The 22,859-nt window shown below is 40.5% G+C and overlaps 2 protein-coding genes across 2 annotated transcripts; one reads left to right on the forward strand and one right to left on the reverse strand.

Moving 5' to 3' along the window:
* Positions 1 to 3,417: 3,417 nt before the first annotated feature.
* On the forward strand, positions 3,418 to 13,169 carry LOC310928982 (ubiquitin-protein ligase E3A-like). The gene is made up of 11 exons (XM_083891662.1): positions 3,418 to 3,685; positions 4,909 to 4,953; positions 5,688 to 5,992; positions 6,181 to 7,430; positions 7,522 to 7,666; positions 7,968 to 8,173; positions 8,285 to 8,449; positions 9,168 to 9,323; positions 9,424 to 9,497; positions 9,720 to 9,863; positions 10,287 to 13,169. The coding sequence occupies exons 1-11, from the start codon at positions 3,609 to 3,611 to the stop codon at positions 10,405 to 10,407; spliced, it is 2,688 nt and encodes an 895-aa protein (XP_083747788.1). The 5' UTR covers positions 3,418 to 3,608; the 3' UTR covers positions 10,408 to 13,169.
* Positions 13,170 to 13,970: 801 nt separating this feature from the next.
* Positions 13,971 to 16,998, reverse strand: LOC310935579 (cyclic nucleotide-gated channel alpha-3-like; the record flags this gene model as incomplete). Its single annotated transcript, XM_083899509.1, has 6 exons — positions 13,971 to 15,325; positions 15,409 to 15,515; positions 15,601 to 15,702; positions 16,168 to 16,296; positions 16,597 to 16,647; positions 16,901 to 16,998. 6 exons carry the CDS (start codon positions 16,996 to 16,998, stop codon positions 13,971 to 13,973), a joined length of 1,842 nt encoding a protein of 613 aa, XP_083755635.1.
* Positions 16,999 to 22,859: the final 5,861 nt, after the last annotated feature.

Below are 22,859 nucleotides of genomic sequence, written 5' to 3' on the forward strand. Positions count from 1 at the left end.
GTCCTTAGCTAAATCTACTGTAGGAGATGAATAGTGGGGGGGAGGGGTGTAGGTTTTAGCGGCTATGTCAATCACAACTAGTCTTTAAATGAATAACGAAAGGAGAAAATGATGTGTAAACTTTACTGCTTTCATCACTCGCTTCTACACTTCTAGCATTTAGACTGTAATTTAGAGGAAGAGTAGAAATAGGTCTAATAAATATTTATTCTGCTGTAAATGAGACTTTTCCACAAGCCATGGGACATTTGTTCATCGCTGACTGTAAAGTGTAATTCCACCGCGTGTCCCCTCTGTGTATTGCTGCCTCGTGTGGCTTCGGTAGATATCTCTGCAGTGCGCATTAGTCGAACGCGGCTTCTTTCAAATCACCTCATTCTCACTTTCCGACAGCAAGCTCTAGCTGTGTGACGTGAGCGCGTGTGTGCGTGTCTGTGCGTGAATGTGCGTGTGTGTCGGACACGAGCACACACTCCACTTATTTAATTATTGAAATAGTTTGGCTTGGTACACTCTTCTACCTGTGTAAGAGAAAAAGCTTCACTCCAGGGAATTTTCTTTCTTCTTTGTATTCATTTTTACCTTTGATCAAGGGAGACTCTTTTTACTTTGCCTTTTTCTCTTTTTGTGCTTGTTCAATCACTTAAAATGTGTGAAGGGGTTTTATGACTTGGTTTCAAGCCTTTTAGTTTTGATCTTTCTTCTTTTTTTCTTATTTTTTTGCCTTGAATGTAGAGTTGTGTGTCCAGCATTTAGCCTGCTGTAACGGCCAGTGGTGCTAACAAGTTTATATATATTATTATTTTTGTTGCTGGACTCATGACAGCATTTTGCTGTACATACCCGATTATTGGTGAACACGGAAGAATTTTATATTTATGCAGTTGTACATTTTGTTTCCTTGCAGAATGTTGTAATGTATAAATGCAATACCAAAGTTGAAGGAAGCCTTCATCAGAAGCAATGCAGTACTTGTTTTTAGGATCTCATTACGTCAAGTGCTAAAGTCAGTGTCTCGACTCACAGCCTCTAAACTCTGGATTTGTGTTTTAGCCATAAATGTCGTTCTGTGTAGAATGAACTGCTGTCAGGCCGTTTAATTCCACCGTGACTTAACCACAGTGCATTTCAAAAAGAGATGGAGTTCTTACAGAGCTCATGGCTTTAGAAGACTTTACCATTTAGGCTTTAATGTTCCATGAGGTCTGTTCATCCACCTTTGTCATTCAATCAAAGGTAGAAACAAATAAAAATCATATTTGACCTTTTTTGGGTGTGCGTTTTCTCTTTTTTCACAAATAAAACTTTGCTGATTTATTTTTTTGCATATAAATTTTTGTTTTATATATTATATTCTATAAACATATGTTAAATACTTATCACCAGCATGGGGCAGTAGAGAGTACTTTTTTGTTAAGAGAGTTGATAGACCTGAAGACAATGGTTCAGACATATCAGTCCATTCAGACAAAGCCTGAGAGAATCTGTTAGGAAAAAAGTCTTCTTTGGCCAAATAGTCCTTTAGACGGCAGCCAGACAGACAGATTTCCAGCAGGAAAAGTGCAAATAGTCATATTTATAATGGCCAAGTTCCATTTTTCGCTCCTAAATTCCAGAGTGCATTGCGATTTACTGGACACTGTCCTGACTTGCATGAACTGAACAGAGCCATCATTAATGTGATCAGTAACACCTGTGCTTTCCTGCAAAAACAGCCCCCATCATTGTGCTCCATGTATAAATGAATGCATATTATGTGGTCAACACTACGCTGCAATGAGTTGACCTTTTGACTCATTCCTGTAAAACATGTAGGGGATGGGAGTCATGGCTTAATTTCAACTTCAAAAAGTTGCTGGATGGAGGGAACAGAAAGCAGCATCTGCCAGGCTGGCTCTGTTGGCTGGTGACTTAATACCTGCTCGGTGCTGGAGCCTGAAACAACATCCCTCTGTTAGCTACTGCACAGCAGCGTCCTCCTGTAATTACAGAGCCGTGTGTCTGCAACTGATCCGGCGGGCCTCGTCCTGCCTGTGCACTGAGAGCTGAATGATTGGACAGAAAGAGAAATTGTGCAGTCATTGTGCTCCTCTGCCACTGCCAACAGCAGCTCATTCATTCATTCATTCATTCATCTCAGAGGTCATGTAGGGAGAGGATAAAGAGACGAAACATAAGACATGTTACACTTGTATTATATCACCATAAAGGGCTGCTTATAGAAAATAATCACTGGACTCAGATATCACCATGATAGTCAGAACTTGCTTCAATGTTTCCTGTGGTTGTCTGATTTACTTCCTCTAGAGTCAAATTTCCGGTTCTTACTATATCACCCCACTTACTGCTTTTGTCTTCATTTATCCTTCAAGTGAACAGGTCCTACATTTCTAATAGCTGTTGTTATAGATGAAATCGACACCCACTAACTTCATTTACTGCAAGGCAGGCACTCTATTTTTGTTTGGGATATGTTGGTTAAAATTGCATAGTTTTGCAGCCACCTGCTAAATTAGAATTTTTGTTGTGTACGTGTCTATACTGTCCTCTGCTGGAATAACTGGGTATTGCAACACCAATGACCCATCAAATGTCCTCATTCGAGATTAGATTGGATTAGATTCGACTTCACTGCTCCCACACCGGGGAAATGCACAAAGTATGAGTGGAATAAACAATAATAATAAAAAAGATAGAATATAAGAAGAAATAAAAATACAAAATGTCTTGTGTTTTGGGTGGAACTGGGTATTTATAGAATTTGGTTTTCAGTGTGGATGTTTTTTGGAGGTCAAATAACATAAGATTGAGCAGCATTTGTTTGAACATTTTTATTTATCGATAAAATTAATTTGTTATAGAAAGTATGTGTAGATGACATATGGATTGAAAGTACAAAGATTCATTTTTCATTTATTTGCCAAAATAAGGAATGTGTTTGGTATGGCGTCTTTGTTGATTACCTATATAGTTAAATAACACAACCACATACATGCAGAGTACCAATTACACAATAGGGATTTTTTTTGTTGTTGTAACATTTAATTTCAGGCATTACATATGATGTAAAACATTCTGATGCAAATCAGCTTGCAAGTATTGTACATCCCCTTTTGTATCTAATAAGTCCATTAAATCACACACATTCTTATCTCTCCAGGTCATCTAAACTATAGATTTTCTTTACTGAAGTATATATCTTTTGCTCCACAGCATCGTGTTATGAGGCGAGAAGTTATGATTGTAAAATAATCTCCAAATAACACCAGGATCTGATGGTGATATTTAGGCAAATAATAGTAAGAGATAAAGAGTGAGTCCAATTCCGTTCCAGTGATCCACTTCCAGTCCATCGGGTCTAAGGTAGCCAGACCGCAGTGCATTGTGGGATGTGGGCTGCTGGTGAAGTCAAGATGGCAGAGAAGCTCAGGCAGGGTAAGAAGCCTGCAGTAAGAAGGCCGTGAATAAAGTTCCTATGAGAAAATCCTTCGTCGCTGCCCATTCACACTCTCACCATCGTGCCGCTGGAGTCGCTATCCATCAGTGACGGACTTGTATACCTTCACCGACAGCAGAAGGATCCCAAACAACTGCGGATAAAGTCTCGTATGAATTCCGACGAGAAGGAGGACTGTGAGTGTGCGCCACCACAGGCCGAGACCAGCCCCGCAGGAGGATACGATAGGTGGGGACGTGAACAGGAAAGAGTCGGGGATGCCGGGGATGCTGGGAGAGGCACTGAAAGACCGAGTGTGCTAGCCCGTTAGCTGCTGCTGGTTAGCTCTGTGAATGCTATTGCTCAGTTGTTTCTACTAGTATATTCAATGAAAGTGCATATTTATATTTAACATGTGTTTTGCTGTTTTTTAAAAGTAAATTTGCATGAACAATATTTCCACCAAGGCCTGCGTTCTTGCAAGTATGTGCTCTGCTAGCTTGTCAGCTAGTTAGCACCAGGATGTCAAAGCACCTGACACTTCTGCTTCTCTATCCATGCAGCGATGTCGGTTTTAAGCTGCTTTCATGTTAATAGCCACTAACTTTTTTGTACAATCAAGCCGTAATATCAAGTGCGCTAACTGTGACTCAAATCAGTCACAAGAGTGATCTGGTTGCTGATATCTACAATACCCTGACATTGATGTTGCTGAAAGCGAGGCTGTCGTTGTGTTTATAATCACTTTGACACTTGATGTCATTTTAGTCCAATCTCAAAATAATCACCATCACTGGCTCTAACTATCAGCATATTGCATTTTGCATTAACATTTTTAAGTAAATCTGACAGAATCTTGCAGACATGTCTGCACAAAGACGGCGACTCACACGTTCACTGTCAAGTTAATACATTGACGAGATACAGAACAGATTACGGGATGCATGTTCTAAAAGGACTAGTAGAGATACTCGTGCAGATGCAGTGAATTACAGATGTGTAGTTTATTGATTAAATACCACTGTTAATCATAGAATAGGTTCGTTTTACTGTAAATCTACTTTTAACAACATAAAACTACAGTTCTACAAAACAAAAAAGCAAAGGTGTTCCTCTCCTGCCTGTTAAAAAGCAAAACGGAGGATTACAGTTCTTACTCTTTTCCATAAATCACTTTCTGGCCACAGGTTCTCATCCAAAATGAAATCTTTGAAGGAACTTTGTCTGTGGATGATGTTATCCCAAAACATTTATTATTATGAATATGTATCATATCCTCATTTTTAATAAAACTATGTTTTAAGAGGTAGTTTTAGAAGTTCTGAAAATTGGGTGAACTGATTTATGATTTTCTTTAAGCCATACAATTTTATTAGTCAGAATATGCTCTCATAATACTGATCCAATTGCATGTGTTGTAATTATCATGTCAGTACTCTATCTCCATTTGTTACCATTTGTTGTTCCACTAGAGAATACGAGGAGCCTGAAATAGAAAACCCAGAAGCAAGCCGAATGTAAGTGACACTTATTTTCCCCATTGACTCATCTGTTTGTGTGTGAGCATGTGTTTTAATATCTGACTTTCTACAATTGTGTTTGACTCTTCTTACTACTACTTCCCTTGCAGTCCTGTTGACTGAGGTTGTTCTAACTTGAAAGTGCAATGAAGTGTAGTAACAAATTAAGTGATTCAAACATGTGCTTGTCTTGAGTGAAATGTGGCTGTTTCCATTAAAGTGTGTTGCAAATTAAAAGAAATAAATAACGTAATTTTTCATAAAGACATTTTTTTCGTGTGTATTATGCGGAAACGTTATTATGGAATTCTTGATCAATAATGCCAAACAATCCTGCCTACTCTAACTTCAATACATTTTTACTGCTGACTTATTTTTTTTGATTGGATTTGTTAAGTGTCGGTATATCTGAAATCGCCATATTTATTTCATATTCCACATGCTCTAATGGAAGAGTACACATTTTCTTTCACATCATGCTGTTCAGCACTTTGGCACACTTTGAAACAGCCTTGTCTGCTCTGAACGGTCAACAGCTGAGATGGCGAGTTGTAAATGTCACTACCTTACTTTTCTCCTTCCTTCCGATCAGCTTTAAACACACTAATAACAGTTGCCTTTGACTGACACACTTTTAACCTCACTAGGTGATAGACATCGTTACAAGTTTCTTTTCTGTCACATAGTTTGTCCTGCTTTGTTTCTAACTTGTGCCTTACCTCTGAATACAGGAAGCGAGCAGCTGCCAAACATCTTATAGAGCGCTATTACCACCAGTTAACGGAGGGCTGTGGGAATGAGTCATGCTCCAACTCGTGGTGTGCCTCGTCGGTTGGATTCAGCCGAATGGATAACAACACGGCGGCGGTCAAAGCCCTGGAGCTCTACAAGGTCAACGCAAAGCTATGTGACCCCCACCCCTCGAAGAAAGGCACGGCATCGACCTACCTGGAGAGCAGTGCTCACAGCAACTCAGCCTGCAGCAACAGGAAGATGAATGACAAAGATGTCCACTCTGTACGGGACAATTTCAAAGGTGAGTTGAAGGCAGACGTTCAGGAATTAAGGATGGGAAATGTTTGTGCTGTATATATCTCCATCCTTTTATTGACAAGAGCTGGTGCTGGTGAATGAAATTGGCCAGAATATGTACTTCCATTCATACGCATTTCTTATTTGTATAGTTTGTCATTTTAACCACGCAATGTGTGATTCTGTGTGCAGATGTAAATTATCTGACGGAGGAGAAAGTGTATGAGATCCTGGGCATCTGTGGAGAGAAGGAGGATTACTCACCTCTCATCAGTGTAATTGGTCGAGTGTTCTCCAGCGCTGAGGGCCTGGTGCAGAGCTTTCGCAGGTCTAAACCTCACACCAAGGAGGAGCTTAAGTCCCTCCAAGGTAAGGATGAGGACAAGGACGAGGATGAAAAGGAGGCTGCTGCTTGTTCTGCCGTAGCTATGGAGGATGACTCCCCCGCTGCCTCCTCATCAAGGCTCGGTGAAGGTCCCTCGGGGGAAAACGACGTCCAAAAGCTGGGGCCAGATGAGGTATCAGTGGACATTGAAGCTGTGCGCCGCGTATATGAACGCCTGCTGTCCAATGATAAGATTGAAGCAGCCTTCCTGAATGCACTGGTCTACCTCTCACCAAACGTAGAGTGTGACCTGACATACCACAACGTGTATTCACGAGACCCAAACTACCTGAACCTGTTCGTTATAGTGATGGAAAACAGCAACCTGCACAGCCCAGAATACCTGGAGATCGCACTCCCGCAGTTCTGCAAGGCCATGAGCAAACTCCCGCTGCCAGCTCAGGCCAAACTGGCCCGCTTGTGGTCCCACTACAGTGCCGAGCAGATCCGGCGCATGGTGGAGACCTTCCAGCAACTTATCACCTACAAGGTGATCTTTATGGAGTTTAACAGCCGCAACCTGGTCAACGATGATGATGCAGTGGTGGCGGCCACCAAGTGCTTGAAGATCGTCTACTATGCAAATGTGCTGGGTGGCGACCTCGACATGGAGCACAACGAGGAAGAGGACGAGGAGCCCATCCCAGAGTCCAGTGAGCTCACTCTACAGGAGCTGCTGGGCGAAGAGCGGCGGAACAAAAAGGGCCCACGGGTGGACCCGCTGGAGACGGAGTTGGGGATCCGCACCAACGATTGCCGGCGGCCGCTTATTCCCTTTGAGGAGTTTGTCAATGAGCCTTTAAATGAGGTGCTGGAGATGGACAAGGACTACACTTTCTTTAAGGTTGAAACTGAAAACAAGTTCTCCTTCATGACCTGCCCATTCATCCTTAACGCAGTCACCAAGAACCTTGGTCTATACTATGACAACCGCATCCGCATGTACAGTGAGCGCCGTATTACTGTGCTTTACAGTTTGGTACAGGGTCAGCAGCTCAACCCCTACCTGCGGCTCAAAGTGCGCAGAGACCACATCATTGATGATGCTCTGGTCAGGGTACGTATGATGTGAACATATTGAATTTAATCAAATGAAAGTTGCTTTAGCTGGACGCTCATTTCACTCAATTTATCTTCTGTATCTTCAGCTGGAAATGATAGCAATGGAAAATCCTGCAGACTTGAAGAAGCAGCTGTATGTGGAGTTTGAAGGAGAGCAAGGTGTTGATGAAGGAGGGGTTTCCAAAGAGTTTTTTCAGCTCGTGGTAGAGGAAATCTTCAACCCAGATATTGGTAAAAAAAAAAAGAAGAATTTCCCTTTAAGTTGCTTTAATGTTGTAGAGCTCAGTGTTGAATTCAAATACATGAAGCAGATACCTTTTTAGATTATCATTGGAGGCCAAAGAAGAATTATAGGTTTTATTTGGCACAATACAAAAAGTACACAAACAGACATGCAATCCACCATATGGTAATAGATGCGCTATTAATTTGGTCGTCTTGTTTAATAAGCGTGAAATTCTTGGCACTAAAAATTCAATGTTTTAAGTTTGTTTGTATTGCCACCCGCCAATGTCTCCTTTTCTTTCTGCAGGCATGTTCACGTACGATGAGCGCACCAAACTGTTTTGGTTCAACCCGTCATCTTTCGAAAACGACGGCCAGTACACTCTGATTGGCATTGTTCTTGGTCTGGCCATTTACAACAACTGTATCCTGGATGTCCACTTTCCAATGGTGGTTTACAGGAAGCTCATGGGCAAGAAAGGAACATTCAGGGACCTTGCTGATGCCAACCCGGTAAGGACCACCTGTCTGTTGTGATTGTTAAGTTGAAACAAGTACGGTTACATTTTGAGCAGTCATATTTGTTCATTAATGATAAATGCGATACGTTACTGTGTTGGAAAGGTTCTCTACCAGAGTCTGAAGGAGCTGCTGGAGTACGAGGGCAGTGTAGAGGAGGACATGATGATCACTTTCCAGATTTCCCAGACAGACTTGTTTGGGAACCCACTCATGTATGATTTAAGGGAAAATGGGGACAAGATTCCAGTCACAAATGAAAATAGAAAGGTGAGCCAAGATTCATTTTCTTTCTGACCTGCTGCTGTTCTTGAAAAGCTCTCTCAGCATACAACATATTTCTGTTAGCGGTGTAACAGGTAGACATGAGACGATTTGAAAATCTTCACAGTGTCACAAGTGTCCTGATATTATTATTGTGATCAGTGTAAAATTGTGCTTTAATCCCTTAAAATGTCTTCAAAACACACTGAAACAGTCTTTCCATACTCTACCTTAAAGAGACACAATGTAGGATTCCAACCTTCAAATAATGTCTCCAAGTTTATTTTGATGGTACATCAACTTACAACAGGGTGAATGGCAGCCCTGTCAAAGCCTGAGCAGGTCAACATCCCCTAAACTGGCATGATGTAATGTCTGGTATCGGGTCCGTGCAACAAAAAGAACTATATCATTCTACGTTATGATAGGTTCTGAAGTGCCATGGTCTGAAGACATGGTTGTTTTTTTTTACATTAGAAGTCCTGCTTCAGAGTTCATGGTATTGTTTACTTGACAGATTATTCAGTTGTAACTAATAATACACCACAAAGGGGGAACACAAGCAAATCCTATCCAAAATTGTGTTACTTTTAATTTGGTTTGGCTCTCAGATAAGCACAAAAATGGATGAATGCCAATAATACAGAGGATACTGATTATCTTATGTTACAAAAACTTTGTCAGGATTTTAAATGGATATTAACTGTTACTTGTGTTTTTGCAGGACTTTGTGGCTCAGTATGCCGAGTACATGCTGAATAAAAGTGTGGAGAAGCAGTTCAAAGCATTCAGGAGAGGCTTTCACATGGTCACCAACGAGTCGCCACTCAAATACCTGTTTCGACCTGAAGAAATCGAGCTGCTTATCTGTGGAAGCAGGGTGGGGTTTGCTACTTCAAATCTAAGTATGTTAATAAGTCATTTAAAGTTGCTTAAAGGCTTAATTTCATTCATGTATTTGTCTGTGTCACATGCTGCAGAACCTGGACTTCCTAGCACTTGAAGAAACAACAGAATATGATGGCGGTTACAACAGACATTCTCGAATCATCAAGTAAGAAAAGAAATACACAATTGTATTCTGGACCCTTGGCTTTTTCGTGCTGTTAGCATGAAGCCAAACTTACTTCAAATGTCTGAGCACATTTTATGAACAGCTATATAAAACCCACAATGTTAATGTTTAATGATAGGATTAGTGTGAATTCTACTGGGTCTGGTTGTGTGTTGACAAATGCTGTGGCTCGTAGACTGAGGTGTGTGTTTTGTGTCATAGGGAGTTTTGGGAGACGTTACATTCGTTTGGTGAGGAGCAGAAGCGTCTCTTCCTGCAGTTCACCACTGGCACTGACAGAGCACCTGTGGGTGGACTGGGCAAGCTGAAGATGATCATTGCCAAGAACGGACCTGACACAGACAGGTAAGCGCCCCTTTTTTCTCCATCTCTAAATCTCAATAATGTGATGTCACTACACACTTTCTGTATCTGTGTGTGTGTGCGTGTGTGTGTATATTTACACTACCAGTCAAAAGTTTGGACACACCTTTCCATTTACTTGAATGAGGAAGTATGTTTATACTTTTGACTGGTAGTGTACATATATATGCGTGTATACACGTGCATATGTATGTATATATGTGTATGCGTATATATATATATATATATGTATATATATATGTGTGTGTATATGTGTGTGTATACGTGTATATATAGTGTATATGGTTTGCAGTTGAAAAAATGGTGAGATAAAATATCGTAAGTAGTTTTTCTTCCCCATTTCTTGTGGCAGTGGTCAAGTGCGAGAGGAAAACTGACCCGCTGTGTGTTGTCTTGTCTTGGCAGGTTACCGACGTCTCACACTTGCTTTAACGTACTACTGCTGCCTGAGTACAGCAGCAAGGAGAAGCTGCGAGAGAGACTGCTGAAAGCCGTCACCTATGCCAAAGGGTTTGGCATGCTCTGAGCCCCTGCTCTAAACACTCAGCAAAGGGACTCGCTCTCAGAAAGCCCATGAAAACCCTGCCCCCTCCCCCCGCCCCTTTCCTGTATCAGACACAATCGAAAACGGTGACAAAAGACAGACAAGAGTATGTTTGGAGGAAAAGCAAGTCAGTAATGTGAAAGAGTAGACATGGTTCCAATAGAGCGCTCTAGTAGTTTCTTCTACTGTGCCTGCATCATCCTTCATCACTCAGTGTAAGCACAGAGACCTCCTGATCGAAGTACCCACATCCACATCATGTGAATGTGCTGCAGTCTCCCCTTTTTTTTCTATGTACAGAGAGGATCATTTTCCTTATTTATTTAAAGGCTAAAATAGGTGATTTTTTTTAATGCCTGCCTGTTCCTCCCCAATCATGGAAAGGGAGAGGGTTATTTAGGACGTTGCATTAACAAGTCAATATAAACCTCATTTATTGAACAAAAACGTGTTAGCGTAGCCCTGAACTCGACGGAGGAATTGTAGTTCTAGAGAATCCTTGAATACAGAATATTGTATTCCCCACGGCAAAAAAGGAGCTCTAGCTAAGGCTGTCACGGTATTTAACCATCGTGCATAAAGCAGTTGCACTGTTGCTTGTTTTCCCAGCTATGTGCAGCGTAAATGTCCATTAACTCACACGGATATATAATAAAACCCTGGGAGGATAACGAGTTTGACTCTCCAGTTGGGGACGTGACCAGATGAATTGCTATTACGGCGACAGCCTTAGTTCCAGCTGACCATTCCACTTCCAATCATCACTTAATGTTTCTACCATGTCCAAGGTAAGCAAATAGAAAATTCCTGTCATTTGATTCAAAATGGCAATTTTTTCTGTTTTTGTTTTGGGCCTTTCATTTTTCTTTTTTCTTTTGGGGAGGGGTGGGGGGAGCGGACACCGCAAGTTAGACTAAAAACTTTGTCAGAGCTGTGTAAGTGCACTTAGACATTTTCAGAATGTTTGTTTTTTTTGGCCACAGTTCGCCATTGATTGTCTGAAGCGTTTTATTTCCATGTCTTCCTGTGTTGACGATTCTAAATAAAAACAGTATTTATATATCAGTGCGGTTGTAGCTATGCTAGCATTTCATGCATTGTTTGGGCAGGATTTAAATCAGTCACTGATGATGTTGTGTCTTGTGCCAACCTATACATTCAGTTGATGGGTTAAACATCACTAACGCTGCACTTGCGTGTACACATTGCTTTAATGCTTGTTGGTGGGCGTGCCAACTTCGTAGCAAGAGTTGCTGTTGTTGCTAAAGTGATGGCTACATCAACGTGGCGTCAGCGAGACAAAAACGCTCAATCTGGGTCTGCGTGCTCCTTTTGATCAAGGTGATTTGATTAGCTAACGCCTGTGTTGGAATATTTGCATAACGTGATTCGATTGGCTCAAGCCTGTGCAGCTGAGGAAATTTCTGCTGCACCCAGCATGAGCAAATTGAAGCAACGGATCCGCAATGCATCCTCCATCCTAAGTCGAAGCCTCCATTGCGTGTGCGTGAGTGCAGCGTATGAACTTTGTGTATGTTTCTGTCTTAGTCTTCTATGAATAGATGGCTCACGTTGAAGCCTCTGTTCAGATTATCAGAAAGATACACACACACATGGTGTGTTCATACGACATGTACGTCTTTGGTAGCCGGGTCTGTTTGGAGTTTTGTGAGTAACTTGGGACTGCTCCTAACCAACAACCAGCAAAAATCCAAGAATTTGCTCCATTCATGTCGGATGACGCGGTAGTAGCTGCTCGAGTCAACCACCAATGCTATGTTACATTAGTAGCTACCAGTGTTTGACTCATGGGTGCCCTCCATGTTTCTCCAACTGTTTGGGTTCAGCTTCTAGGACAATCAGGAGATGGAAAGAACACCATTGTCGACAAAACCCTCTTTTGGACTGAGCCAATTTCACGAAAACGCTTGAAAACAAACCGAAAGATGTGTTTGACGGCTCCTAAAAACTAAGTTAAGATATTTTATCAAGAACTTAAATCGCTTGGGTATAAAGTTGTTGCAATAAAATGCGGTAATATTAGAAGTGTGTCTGACCTCCAACCTATGTGTTGTCACAGGCACTTAAAGGTGGTGTTGCTTGGAAGGGGCATGAGTGTGACTTATTGCTCCTAACACAGGTCTTGTCCTGGTGATGTGAATGCAAGGCTCTGATATTCGGAACTCTGCTCAGCCCGTGGGCATGATGGCGCCCACAGCTCACCACTGCAGTACACGGCGAATCTGAGCCATTTCTTTTATGTTCCAATGCTTTTATTTCTTTATCGTCATGGTTTCAACTAGATCTGGGTGAAATGATGTTGGTGATGATCTTTTGTTCTCACTTGGAGAAAGTGGACAAACACTGGACTGTGTTGCCTGAGTCACCACAGCACTGTAGTAAATGTACATTTGTGTGATCAACAACTCGAGTAAACCTCAGTCCTGTGCACGTTTAAAACAGGCTTAAGGATTGTTTACAACTTTTATTGAGCCCAGATCTGGTTTTCAGCTGTTAAATGTTTATTTGTACCCCCCATTTCTGTTCTGCTGAAGATGCTGCTCACCTGGACTGTGGAAACTTGTGAAAGGTCAACCTGATCTTGGAAAGAAAAGTGATTTCATGAACTTGTTTTACTCAACAGTCACATTCGAGAAGAAAAAGGCTAAAAGTACTTAGTGTTGTTGAAACATGCTAAATAAAGATGACTGCTTTTTTCAACCTGTATCGCCTTATAACCCTGATTGAAGTCCACAGGTCCCTTTTGTTGTCGTTAAAATGACTGGGACAATATGAAATTTAATGACCAAATAAACTCTTGAAATGTCTCTTAAATGAATTGAAATCACGACGTATATTTGGGTTAGGAAAGACAATTTGCATCACATCATAAATTAGGTTGTTGATTTTAATGGGGCAGCAAATGAAAAATAATGGAAAATTGTACCAAAGACCAAGGTTATAGCCTTGCTTGGAAAGAAAAGTGGTAAACACATTTATTGTGGTTCATGGACATAAAATGTTCTTGTCCAACTTGGCAAAAACATCAGGGAAACTGCATTTTAATAGTGGTAGCAATAGTAATCTTTGTCAATAATAATAATAAAAATCACATGTAGCACTGAAATATGTTATTGTTATTGATAAAAGTTATTTATTTTGTGGTTATTTCAGCTATGAATCACTCGAGTAACTTCACAGGTGCAAGGATAACTTTTTACTCAAAAAGTATTTTTTTTTTTTTTAATGAATCAATAAAGTAAATAATGCTGTACACCAAAAAGCATCTGTTAATAGTAAACAAGATAGAGAAGCTGTACAAACTGCAAATTCCATGTAATATTTTTTCTAGACTCAATGCATCACATCATGTGTGTGAATGCTGTTATTCCATGGTAACCTCATTAAAGGCTGGAGACAGACGGTTCATCTGCAGGTCAGATGCCTTCTGGTGTGTACAAAGCAAAGAGTCCTTCACTACCACGGCATGACCTCGCAAATGAAAGGAGAGGCAAAGCTTCGCAGTATTAATACCAAACCAAACGTTACTCATCTACTCTCATGGTTCGGACCTGGTTTGATATATTCACGAGGCGCTGCTTAAGTTTACGCTGAGAAGATTCGTACTGCTCGGTCAGCTTTTTTAATTTGCTTGACATGATTTCCATGCTGGATTCAACGTGGCTGACTTTGTCCTCCAAGTCTTTGGCATCAGCAGCAGTGACCAGTGACTCATCTATGAGATTATCTTTCATCAGGATGGCCCTTCCCTTTTCCTCGAGTGCATATTTTGCATCGGGATACTCGGTGAGCGCCTCCATCAGGTCGTCTTTGGACAGGGCAAACAAATCAGAATAGCCAACGCTTCGGATGTTGGCTGTTCTTCGGTTTCCTGCCTTACTGCCCTTGATTCCCAGGATACTGATTTCACCAAAGTATGCTCCGTCACTGAGAACCACAAACTGGGTGACCCCATCGTCTGCGACAACAGCCAGTTTTCCTTCTTTGATGATGTACATTTCCCTGCCAATATCTCCTTTCTTGCAGATGTAGTCACCAGGACTGAAAACCTGAGGCTGAAGCTTGAGGACCAACTCAACAAGCAAACCCGCTTCACAGTCTTGAAAGATGCGCACCTTTTTCAGGGTCTCCAGGTGGACATTGATGGCTATCTCAGCTTTTAGTTTGTCTGGCAGGTTCTTCAGTACCTGCTTCTCGTCACAGGTTTTGTCCTCGGTCCACAGATAGTCAAACCACTTCACCACCCTTGCCTCCAGGTCCTTGGTGACCTTCCGAAAGTGCATGTACTGTTTAATGGAGTCGATCTTTGCCTGGAACTCAACACGTGCAGCATTCATGTTGGAAATCATTGCACCAACATTTCCCACAATTGTGGCAAAGATCAGAACCCCAGTGAGGAAGTCGACGACCACAAAAAAGTATTCAACGTCTCTGACTGGCGGAGGTGTCTCTCCAATAGTGGTCAGGGTGAGAGTGGACCAGTAAAAGCAGTAGATGTACTGCCTGGCCAGACGAGCGTACTCGCGGTTCTTGATGTCTGGATAGACCCAGGTGTCCGAGCCAAAGCCAAGGACCTTGGAGAAGGCAAAGTAGAGGCAAGCATTCCAGTGGATGATGATGATGATGTAAAGAACAAGGTTAGCAATTCGGAATATGTTGGGGAAATTGGTTCGAGTTTCCGTGCGATCGAAGAACTCAAAGAGTCGGCCAAACCTAAAGAGACGGTTGAACCTCCATTCTGGGTTGTTGACGCCAAGTTTAATGAATGCAATATCAGTGGGGATAAGAGATAAGACGTCAAATTTGAACTGACGTGTCTTAATGTATTTGTCTTTCAGGACCTTTGATTCCCTTACGAGCAGTCCTTGCTCTAGAAAACCTGTTGACACATAATAATGTGATTAGCATGATCGTATAATTAAGGTTTCCTGTAAAATATCTCATTATTCAGTGGTCACTGACCTGTTCTGGCTCTCACAAACGTGTCAGTGGCGTACAGGGCGTCTGAAATGTAGTCCAGAACGATCCATAGTGTGGAGTTTTTATACTGCAGTTCATTAAAACAAGACCTGAAAGGAAGCGCAGAGATGACGCAGATCTCTGGAATAGCAACAAAATATTAATACAGAGTAAAAACAATATATGAATGCAAACCTGGCCACCAGGAACATGAGGTTGTAGAACACTGGGATGGATATTGTGGCCAGCCAGTAGTAGTACATATCTGTGGCAGGGTCCATGATCCACACTTCCTTTCTGAGAGACAAAAGAAAGCAAGCGAAGAAGGCCTAGAAGTGTCAGTTTTGAAGTTATTATTAAAGACCGATCCAGTATCGGGACCTACATTCATCCTGAGTGCCTAAGTTACAAAAATAGTGTATATCCCTTGATAAATTTGTCTGAAAAAAGTCAAAAAGGTTTTTTTTTCTCTTTACGTAAAATGGAGCTCCATGACAGCAAAATTACAATGACGTTACTTTTTAGATTTGGAGAGAGGTGGATAAGGGATAGGATTGAATCTTTACGTTATCAAAGAGTCAAAGTAGTGGCTCAGTGGCTTGTTTCTAAATCTTGCGAAATTATTTATGTAGTATTTTGGTTTAAACCCGTTGAAACAATAATATAAACTCAAATAATACATTTACTGGAAATATACACAAACACAGGTCAAATTCTGAGAATATGTCAATAAACGACATGGAAATATGCACTTATACTTACGGCGGCTCTTCCTTCTTCTTGTCATCCTTCTTGTCATCTTTCTTGTCATCCTTCTTGTCATCCTTTTTATCATCCTTCTTCATATCCTTCTTCTCATCTTTTTTCTCGTCCTTCTTCTCATCTTTTTTGCTGTAAATGTCCATAAATAGAGGCAGTTGAGATAAGTACGGCGTGTTTTTCAATATCCTTGACATTCAGTAGTCCATGGTTTCCTGAGGGGGGCGCTGTGACACAGTACACTCATGTCCCTCTTTATCTCACCAGTCAGTTAAAGTGAGTTGAATGTATTTATTTATTAAATAAGTCACATCACCTGGGAACAGAGGTTTCTGAATAGTATTTCCAATTAGATCTATACATAGAATAAATGTTGCAGAATAACAAATATTATACTGTCATAACAAAGAGTAATATATAGTATCATCTTACCCATCATTGTTGTTGCAGTTGTTCTTGTTTTGTACAGCCAACAAGCCATTACTGCAAGAGAAACACACCTGCATGAGTATTAACCAACTTCAATCAGCAGGACTGATGGAATAAACTGTCCCTGAAAAAAATGTGATATTACTTTTGGCTAAGATTTAAGTTTGTATGTTTTAAATAACGTGCAGTGATTCGGTGACCAAATAAAAAATTATGAAGTGACAAAAGTCACATGCTCTTGCTGTCCTATCATCATTCGCTCCATCTCACTGCAGTGATTGAATGTGGTTGCAGGTGTGAAACCCACCCATTCTTGCTCCTCATGTTGCCCTCTGTCCTCTGGCTGCAGGAGCTGGACTCTGCAGGACCAACGCTGCTTTTCCTCGAATGCATCATGTGGGACATGCCTGGGAAAAAGAGATTGACAGGGTGATGTTTACTGGTTTATCAGCAGATGATGCACATGGTGAGGTCTTTCGGATCAGGACTACACTGGATTTAACATCAGCATCAAATTAACCGGGCCCTGTCTCTGCTAAAGATGGGTGTCCATCAGCCTGAAGACAACGACACATTTATTGTGGCTCTAATTCTCGCTTCGACCAAAAAGAACATCAAATCTAACTACAATTAAATATTAAATGAAAATATACGGTTGTTGTCACTTGGACTGATGCTGCTTGTTAGCTGTGTTTAGATCATTAGATCAAAAAAAATGAGTGTTTGTCACTCACAAGGACACAGAAGTTGCAGGTTTTCAGCACCAAATAGCTTCTGTTTGCAGCTTATTTAAGACTGATTTAAGGATGTTTAAATGCAGGATAAAGTAGCTGCTTAGAATTTTTTAAGTGGATAGTCTGTTTTTCCTTGTGCCGTTTTCCTTAATTAAAAGTGTGTCATATATTATGTTGGATGTTTTTTTCTGGACCACAGACACGTCAGTACTATCCTCAGGCCTGTTCACAGGAGGCAAACATGGACAGTGCAACAGGCAAAAGGTAAATTCTGCATCAGCTAGTTAAGTCTCATTAGCTCAGCATGTTTCTTCTTTAAATACTCAAATCCCTCTCTACCAGATTACATCTGCTAAAATTAGATTTTCAGCTCAATGCGATTCAATTATAAAGTGAGATATTTTTGTCTTGCAAAACTGCAAAAAAAAACAAAAAAAACATCAGAGTTCACCTGGATGTAAGCGATAAAGATGACTGACAGTCAGGAGAATCCCTCTCCTACACCTCCAGCTCCCTTCCTCCCCTTGTTCCTCCTCTTTCCCATCACACAGCAGACTTGCAGCAGAGCTGAGGATTCATGCTCAAGTCAGATCCTACTGGGAAAAAAAGCCGGATGTCTGTCCTCTAAAACAAGACACTGCAGAAAAGCACTTGTTGTTTTCCTGTGGAGAAAATCATCCTCTGCTGTGGAGGCGTGTTTCTACTGATCTGGTCCAAGCTGCACAACCTCCTGGTAGATGATGAGGGAGGGAGGAGGAGGGAGGAGGAGGGAGGAGGAGGGAGGGACGAACAGGAAAACACCCTTTAACTGTCTTCACAATAAAATAGCTAAGCGTTTATACAGTGTGAGCCCAATTAAGCCTAATGAGGCTTTCTATGTGTTGTCTGTTTAAAAAAAGAAAAAAAAATGAGGGTGTGTAATGATATTATTATGGACAAAACCACACACATAGATAGCAGCATATGTGTATGTTTTAAGTTTCAGTTTAATCCGTCTGTTGTGTTTCATCTAAAATTCAAGGGGAACTGGTAGATAAACAGGACAGATTGGAGTCATATGAGCCTCCACCTTTATTTATATTCCTTCCAGTCTGAGTAAATCCTCTTGGAGTGTGTGCAGCTAAAGTGAGACATCAGACTCCACCTGCAGCTAAGAAAGGAGCAGGGTAATCCTCCTGCAATCTCAGTTATAATCTCTGCTCTGCGCTGCTCGCCTCCTCTGCCATCTGCAGGATCTGAGGTCTCGGGACGAGAGCAGCCGATGATCGGCTCCAGGTGTAAACACACTGTGAAAGGCCACATGCAGAGACCAGAGATAATGAGATAGAGCTAATGCGAAGAGATTATTTACATAAACAGACCTGCTGTATTATGAACATTTGAATATAAAGATGTAATATACATTGGGTTACCTTTCATTTGAGATGATGCCAGAAATATGACATGATGTTATGATGTCATCCAACAATCAAACATGCATGTTTGATTGTTTCTCATGACATCACAGAAGATCAAAGGATCACAAGGGGTATTTGCAAAGCCAAGAAGAGCCAAAAGGATAGAGAGAAGAATGGAAGGAAAGCAACATTATGAATTCTGACTTGTACAGAACATCACCGACTGACCAATTAAGTCATTTCCGATCCATGCATGCAGACAGTACTTGTCTGTACTGAATGAATCTGCTTTATTTCAAAAAATGGATCAAAAGGGAGACGGAATGCACGTGGGAAGAAACCGTCCGCTGCTCTATGTCATGCCGTTTGGAGAATACCCGACGGCGAATCAGCTCGACAATCTTGATATAGCCGTTTTAAATGAGTTATGGGACGAGGGGGTTTCTGAAGACGAGTACGTTGAACAAATGATTCATTTACAACATGAAAGTGTCCTGGGCCAAGACTATGACATAGAAGAAGAAGAAGAAGAAGAAGAAGAAGGAGGAGGAGAAGGGGAGGGGGAGGGAGAAGAGGGAGAAGGAGAAGAAGATGGAGAAGGAGATGGAGAAGAAGAAGAGGATGAAGAGGATGATGAGTATGATGAGGAGGATGAGGAATCTGATAGTGAGGATGACGATGATGACGATTATTTTCCTGACGACATTGAATTTATAGAAATTGATTAATTGAAATAATAGAGAACGACCACAATAACAACAACATTGATGCAGCCTATAATGACCTCAATAACAACAACAATATTGTTGGTGAAAATAAGATCAATGCCCCCAGCAACTCTATGGGCATATGAATTCAAGTTTAAATGCAAGATGATTTCTTTTTTATTTAAGTATTATTATCCAGTGCAATAGAAGGAGCCGTGTTACTAATGGAGATGAGTTTAAGAAACCCATTTCAGAAGGTAATAAGAAACGTGCCATGCTGTGTGTCATAAGGAAGCATGCCTAAAATAATGTTTGGATTTTGTATTCCTGGGTTCAGGTCAAAATGTAAGGATATCAAGCAAAGCATGACCTTGACCAGAGGAAGGACAAAGATGGTTATGGATGCCACCTGCCATAAACAACATCCTCTCTATAGTAATAGGATTCAAACTACAAAGTATTAAGTTTGGCCATCGTGCAATTGTATATGGCGCGCTTTGTATATATACATACTTTGAGAAGAAAAGAAAAACTCCCTTTTAAATATATTGTTTCATGTGCCCAATCCCTTTGCACATGGTTTGAAAACTTTCTTGATAATGTATCAGATACTGGTTTTCTCATTAAATGTCATCAAAAAGAAGTATTCCAGATGGGTCAAGCTTTGTTTTATACGTAACGTGTTCCTAAAGAACATCACCCTGAGATTTCTGTGTGTGTGTGTGTATGTGTGTGTGTGTGTGTGTCAGGCTGCAGAGTCAGATTAGCTGCTGAACATGAGATTAGTGTTAATCTGTTGATGCCCCTTTGCAAGCAGGCGGAGAGTAAGTGACAGATCACAGTTCACACTGCCTTGTTGGTGTGTGGATATCGAAAAACTGTTCATGTTTATCTTCATATAAATGATGTCGAATATGAATTTCCAACACGTTATTTTAAGTTTTGTGATATGCCTGAAAGCTGTGGAGGTCATTTTGCATTACGACAGAATTCTGAAAAACATTTGCGAATGTCGTGAAAACAAACTGAGATTTGGTATTTTGTCTCTCTTTCAGAGGAAAAGTTCATCTTGTCACACGTGATTGAACGCTGTGTCTCTGACTCACTGGAGCTCATGTTGATAATCGCCGGCCCCATGTGCATTTATAATTGCTCAGTTGCTCTGGATTCAGCTTGTTGTCTCAGGTTCGTGTCAGGTTGTTCTGCTCAGCGGTTCAGAAAACATCGAGGTCATAGAGGAGTGTGTGGAAATAAGTGCGTACATGACCGACGTGGGACGTGTGCATTGTCAGTAACACTGTAGCCTCCTATGGCAAGCCTTTTTAACATTTGATCGAACCACACTCCTATCTGTAATTACATTTGAGATAGCCATAAAAGCATTTCTCCTAGTCAAAATTGTATTCTCACTAGTCAGAATGGTAATTAAAGATGTCCACAATAACATTCTTAGTAGTGGAAATGTTACTTCAAGATATCTACAACTTTGTTCTAGTCAAAACTACATTTAAGATATCTAAAAATCCTTAAAAAGTGTAAGAGGCCGTTTTAACATTTAATCGCTAGACTGGATATGTATTACAGATATCTGTAATTCAATTCCTCCTCGTCAAAAAGAACATTCAGGTATCCACAATGACATTCTTCCTATCCAGAATTTTAATTTCAGATATCTACAACGTCATTCTTCCTAGGACAAATGATGTCACTTTTGCCATTCATGTGTATTGGGCTTTCGATTTCAGATATCCACAACGTCATTCTGGATATCAAGAATTAACATTCTCGATATCTGCAATAGAATTCTTACTAGGACAAACTCCCATTTCAGATATCTTCAATCCAATTGTTACTAGTCATAATTTTCATTTACCGTAATTGTAATGAAACTGAAGTGACGTCATTTGTCTGAGGAAGAATGACATTGTGGACAAGAAGAATGTAATTGTGGATATCTGAAATTAAAAGCCCAATACACATGAATGGCATAAGTGACGTCATTTGTCCTAGGAAAAATTACATTTTGGAATTTAGAATTTAATTACAGATATCTGTAATACATATCAGTCTAGCTATTAAATGTTAAAACGGCTACCTGTCAACAGATATCAACAATGCTTTTATGGATATCTGCAATTATATTGTTTCTAGTCATAATTCTAACTGTAGATATCTGAAATTAAATTTTTACTATATATACGAATTGCCGATATCCATTATGCCATTTTTACTAGTCACAATGTATGAAAATTATGACTAGTAACAATTGGATTGAAGATATCTGAAATGGGAGTTTCTCCTGGTAAGAATTCTATTGCAGATATCCAGAATGTTCATTCTTGATATCCAGAATGACGTTGTGGATATCTGTAATAGAAAGCCCAATCTGTAATACATATCCAGTCAAGCAATTAAATGTTAAAACGGCTTGCCATAGCCTCCAGTCCGACCTTGATTATGGGACAGTTATCTGTAACTGAATGCACTCCACTTTGGGTGCTGATGTCCAAAAACACATTCATTCAGCAGAAAGGAAGCATGGCCACATGGGCCACATTTAAAAACTATTTCTTAGAATTACTAAACCTGGACATATCAAACCAGTGACTAGTTCTATTGCTGTAGCAGAGGATGGTTGAATAAACTTGAAATGAGGATCAGTCTCTGTGACATCACTGTTGATGCCAACTCCCAGTGCTGCTGATGTGTTAACAACGTGCTAACAGCTGCCACTACCCTGACTCACCAATTAAACTGGTTTCAGCCTGAGCGTCAACTCTGTGTTCCTTCTCTTGGGAGCACGGTATCACATTGGAGTCTGCATCATCCAGAATCTAGGAAACTATCTGAACGAAAGTAGTGTGACAACAGGACCACATTCAGAGAATGCCTCCTGGATTCATGAACATGACAGTGAGCTCAGTGGACTCCTGAAACAATAAAAAAAAAAAAACACATCTTAAAACAAAATAAACACACATCTGGGCTTGTGACATTTGTTATTAAGTTTTAATTTAGAATTTTAAATACCATCTTCTAATCTGTCATGACAGTGATGACTACATACCTCATTACCTCATAGAGCCATACAACCACCCGAACTAATCCTTTACATCACTCATCAAAGAACACATAATTGACCACTTTTCCCTTTTTATCTTAGAAATTATGAAAAATACAAGATTGGTAGACTGTGATATTTGAAGTCACGGTATCACATACTAACATTTCCCAAACAACAAAAAAAGCAGATAAATAAATGGTGAAATAATATTAATAAATACATTATCAATTATATATGTTATTTAAAAAGGCAATTCCCAGTTTTCTTTGAAAATTGACATTTATTAGGGAAACACCCGGGTCAGTAGACGGCGCTAATGCCCAATAATGTTGATGGCCAGCCGCCGTAAAAAAAAACCAAGAAG

This window comes from Microchirus variegatus, assembly GCF_963457635.1.
Source record: "Microchirus variegatus genome assembly, chromosome: 1".
Lineage (NCBI taxonomy): Eukaryota > Metazoa > Chordata > Actinopteri > Pleuronectiformes > Soleidae > Microchirus > Microchirus variegatus.

Bases quoted from the DNA above. Each gene is read 5' to 3' on its own strand.
- LOC310928982 (XM_083891662.1), top strand. From the start codon at position 3,609: ATGAATTCCGACGAGAAGGAGGACTGTGAGTGTGCGCCACCACAGGCC. The intron at 3,686-4,908 runs GTGGGGACGTGA...TTGTTCCACTAG, and splicing joins CCCGCAGGAGGATACGATAG to AGAATACGAGGAGCCTGAAA. The intron at 8,174-8,284 runs GTAAGGACCACC...TGTGTTGGAAAG, and splicing joins ACCTTGCTGATGCCAACCCG to GTTCTCTACCAGAGTCTGAA.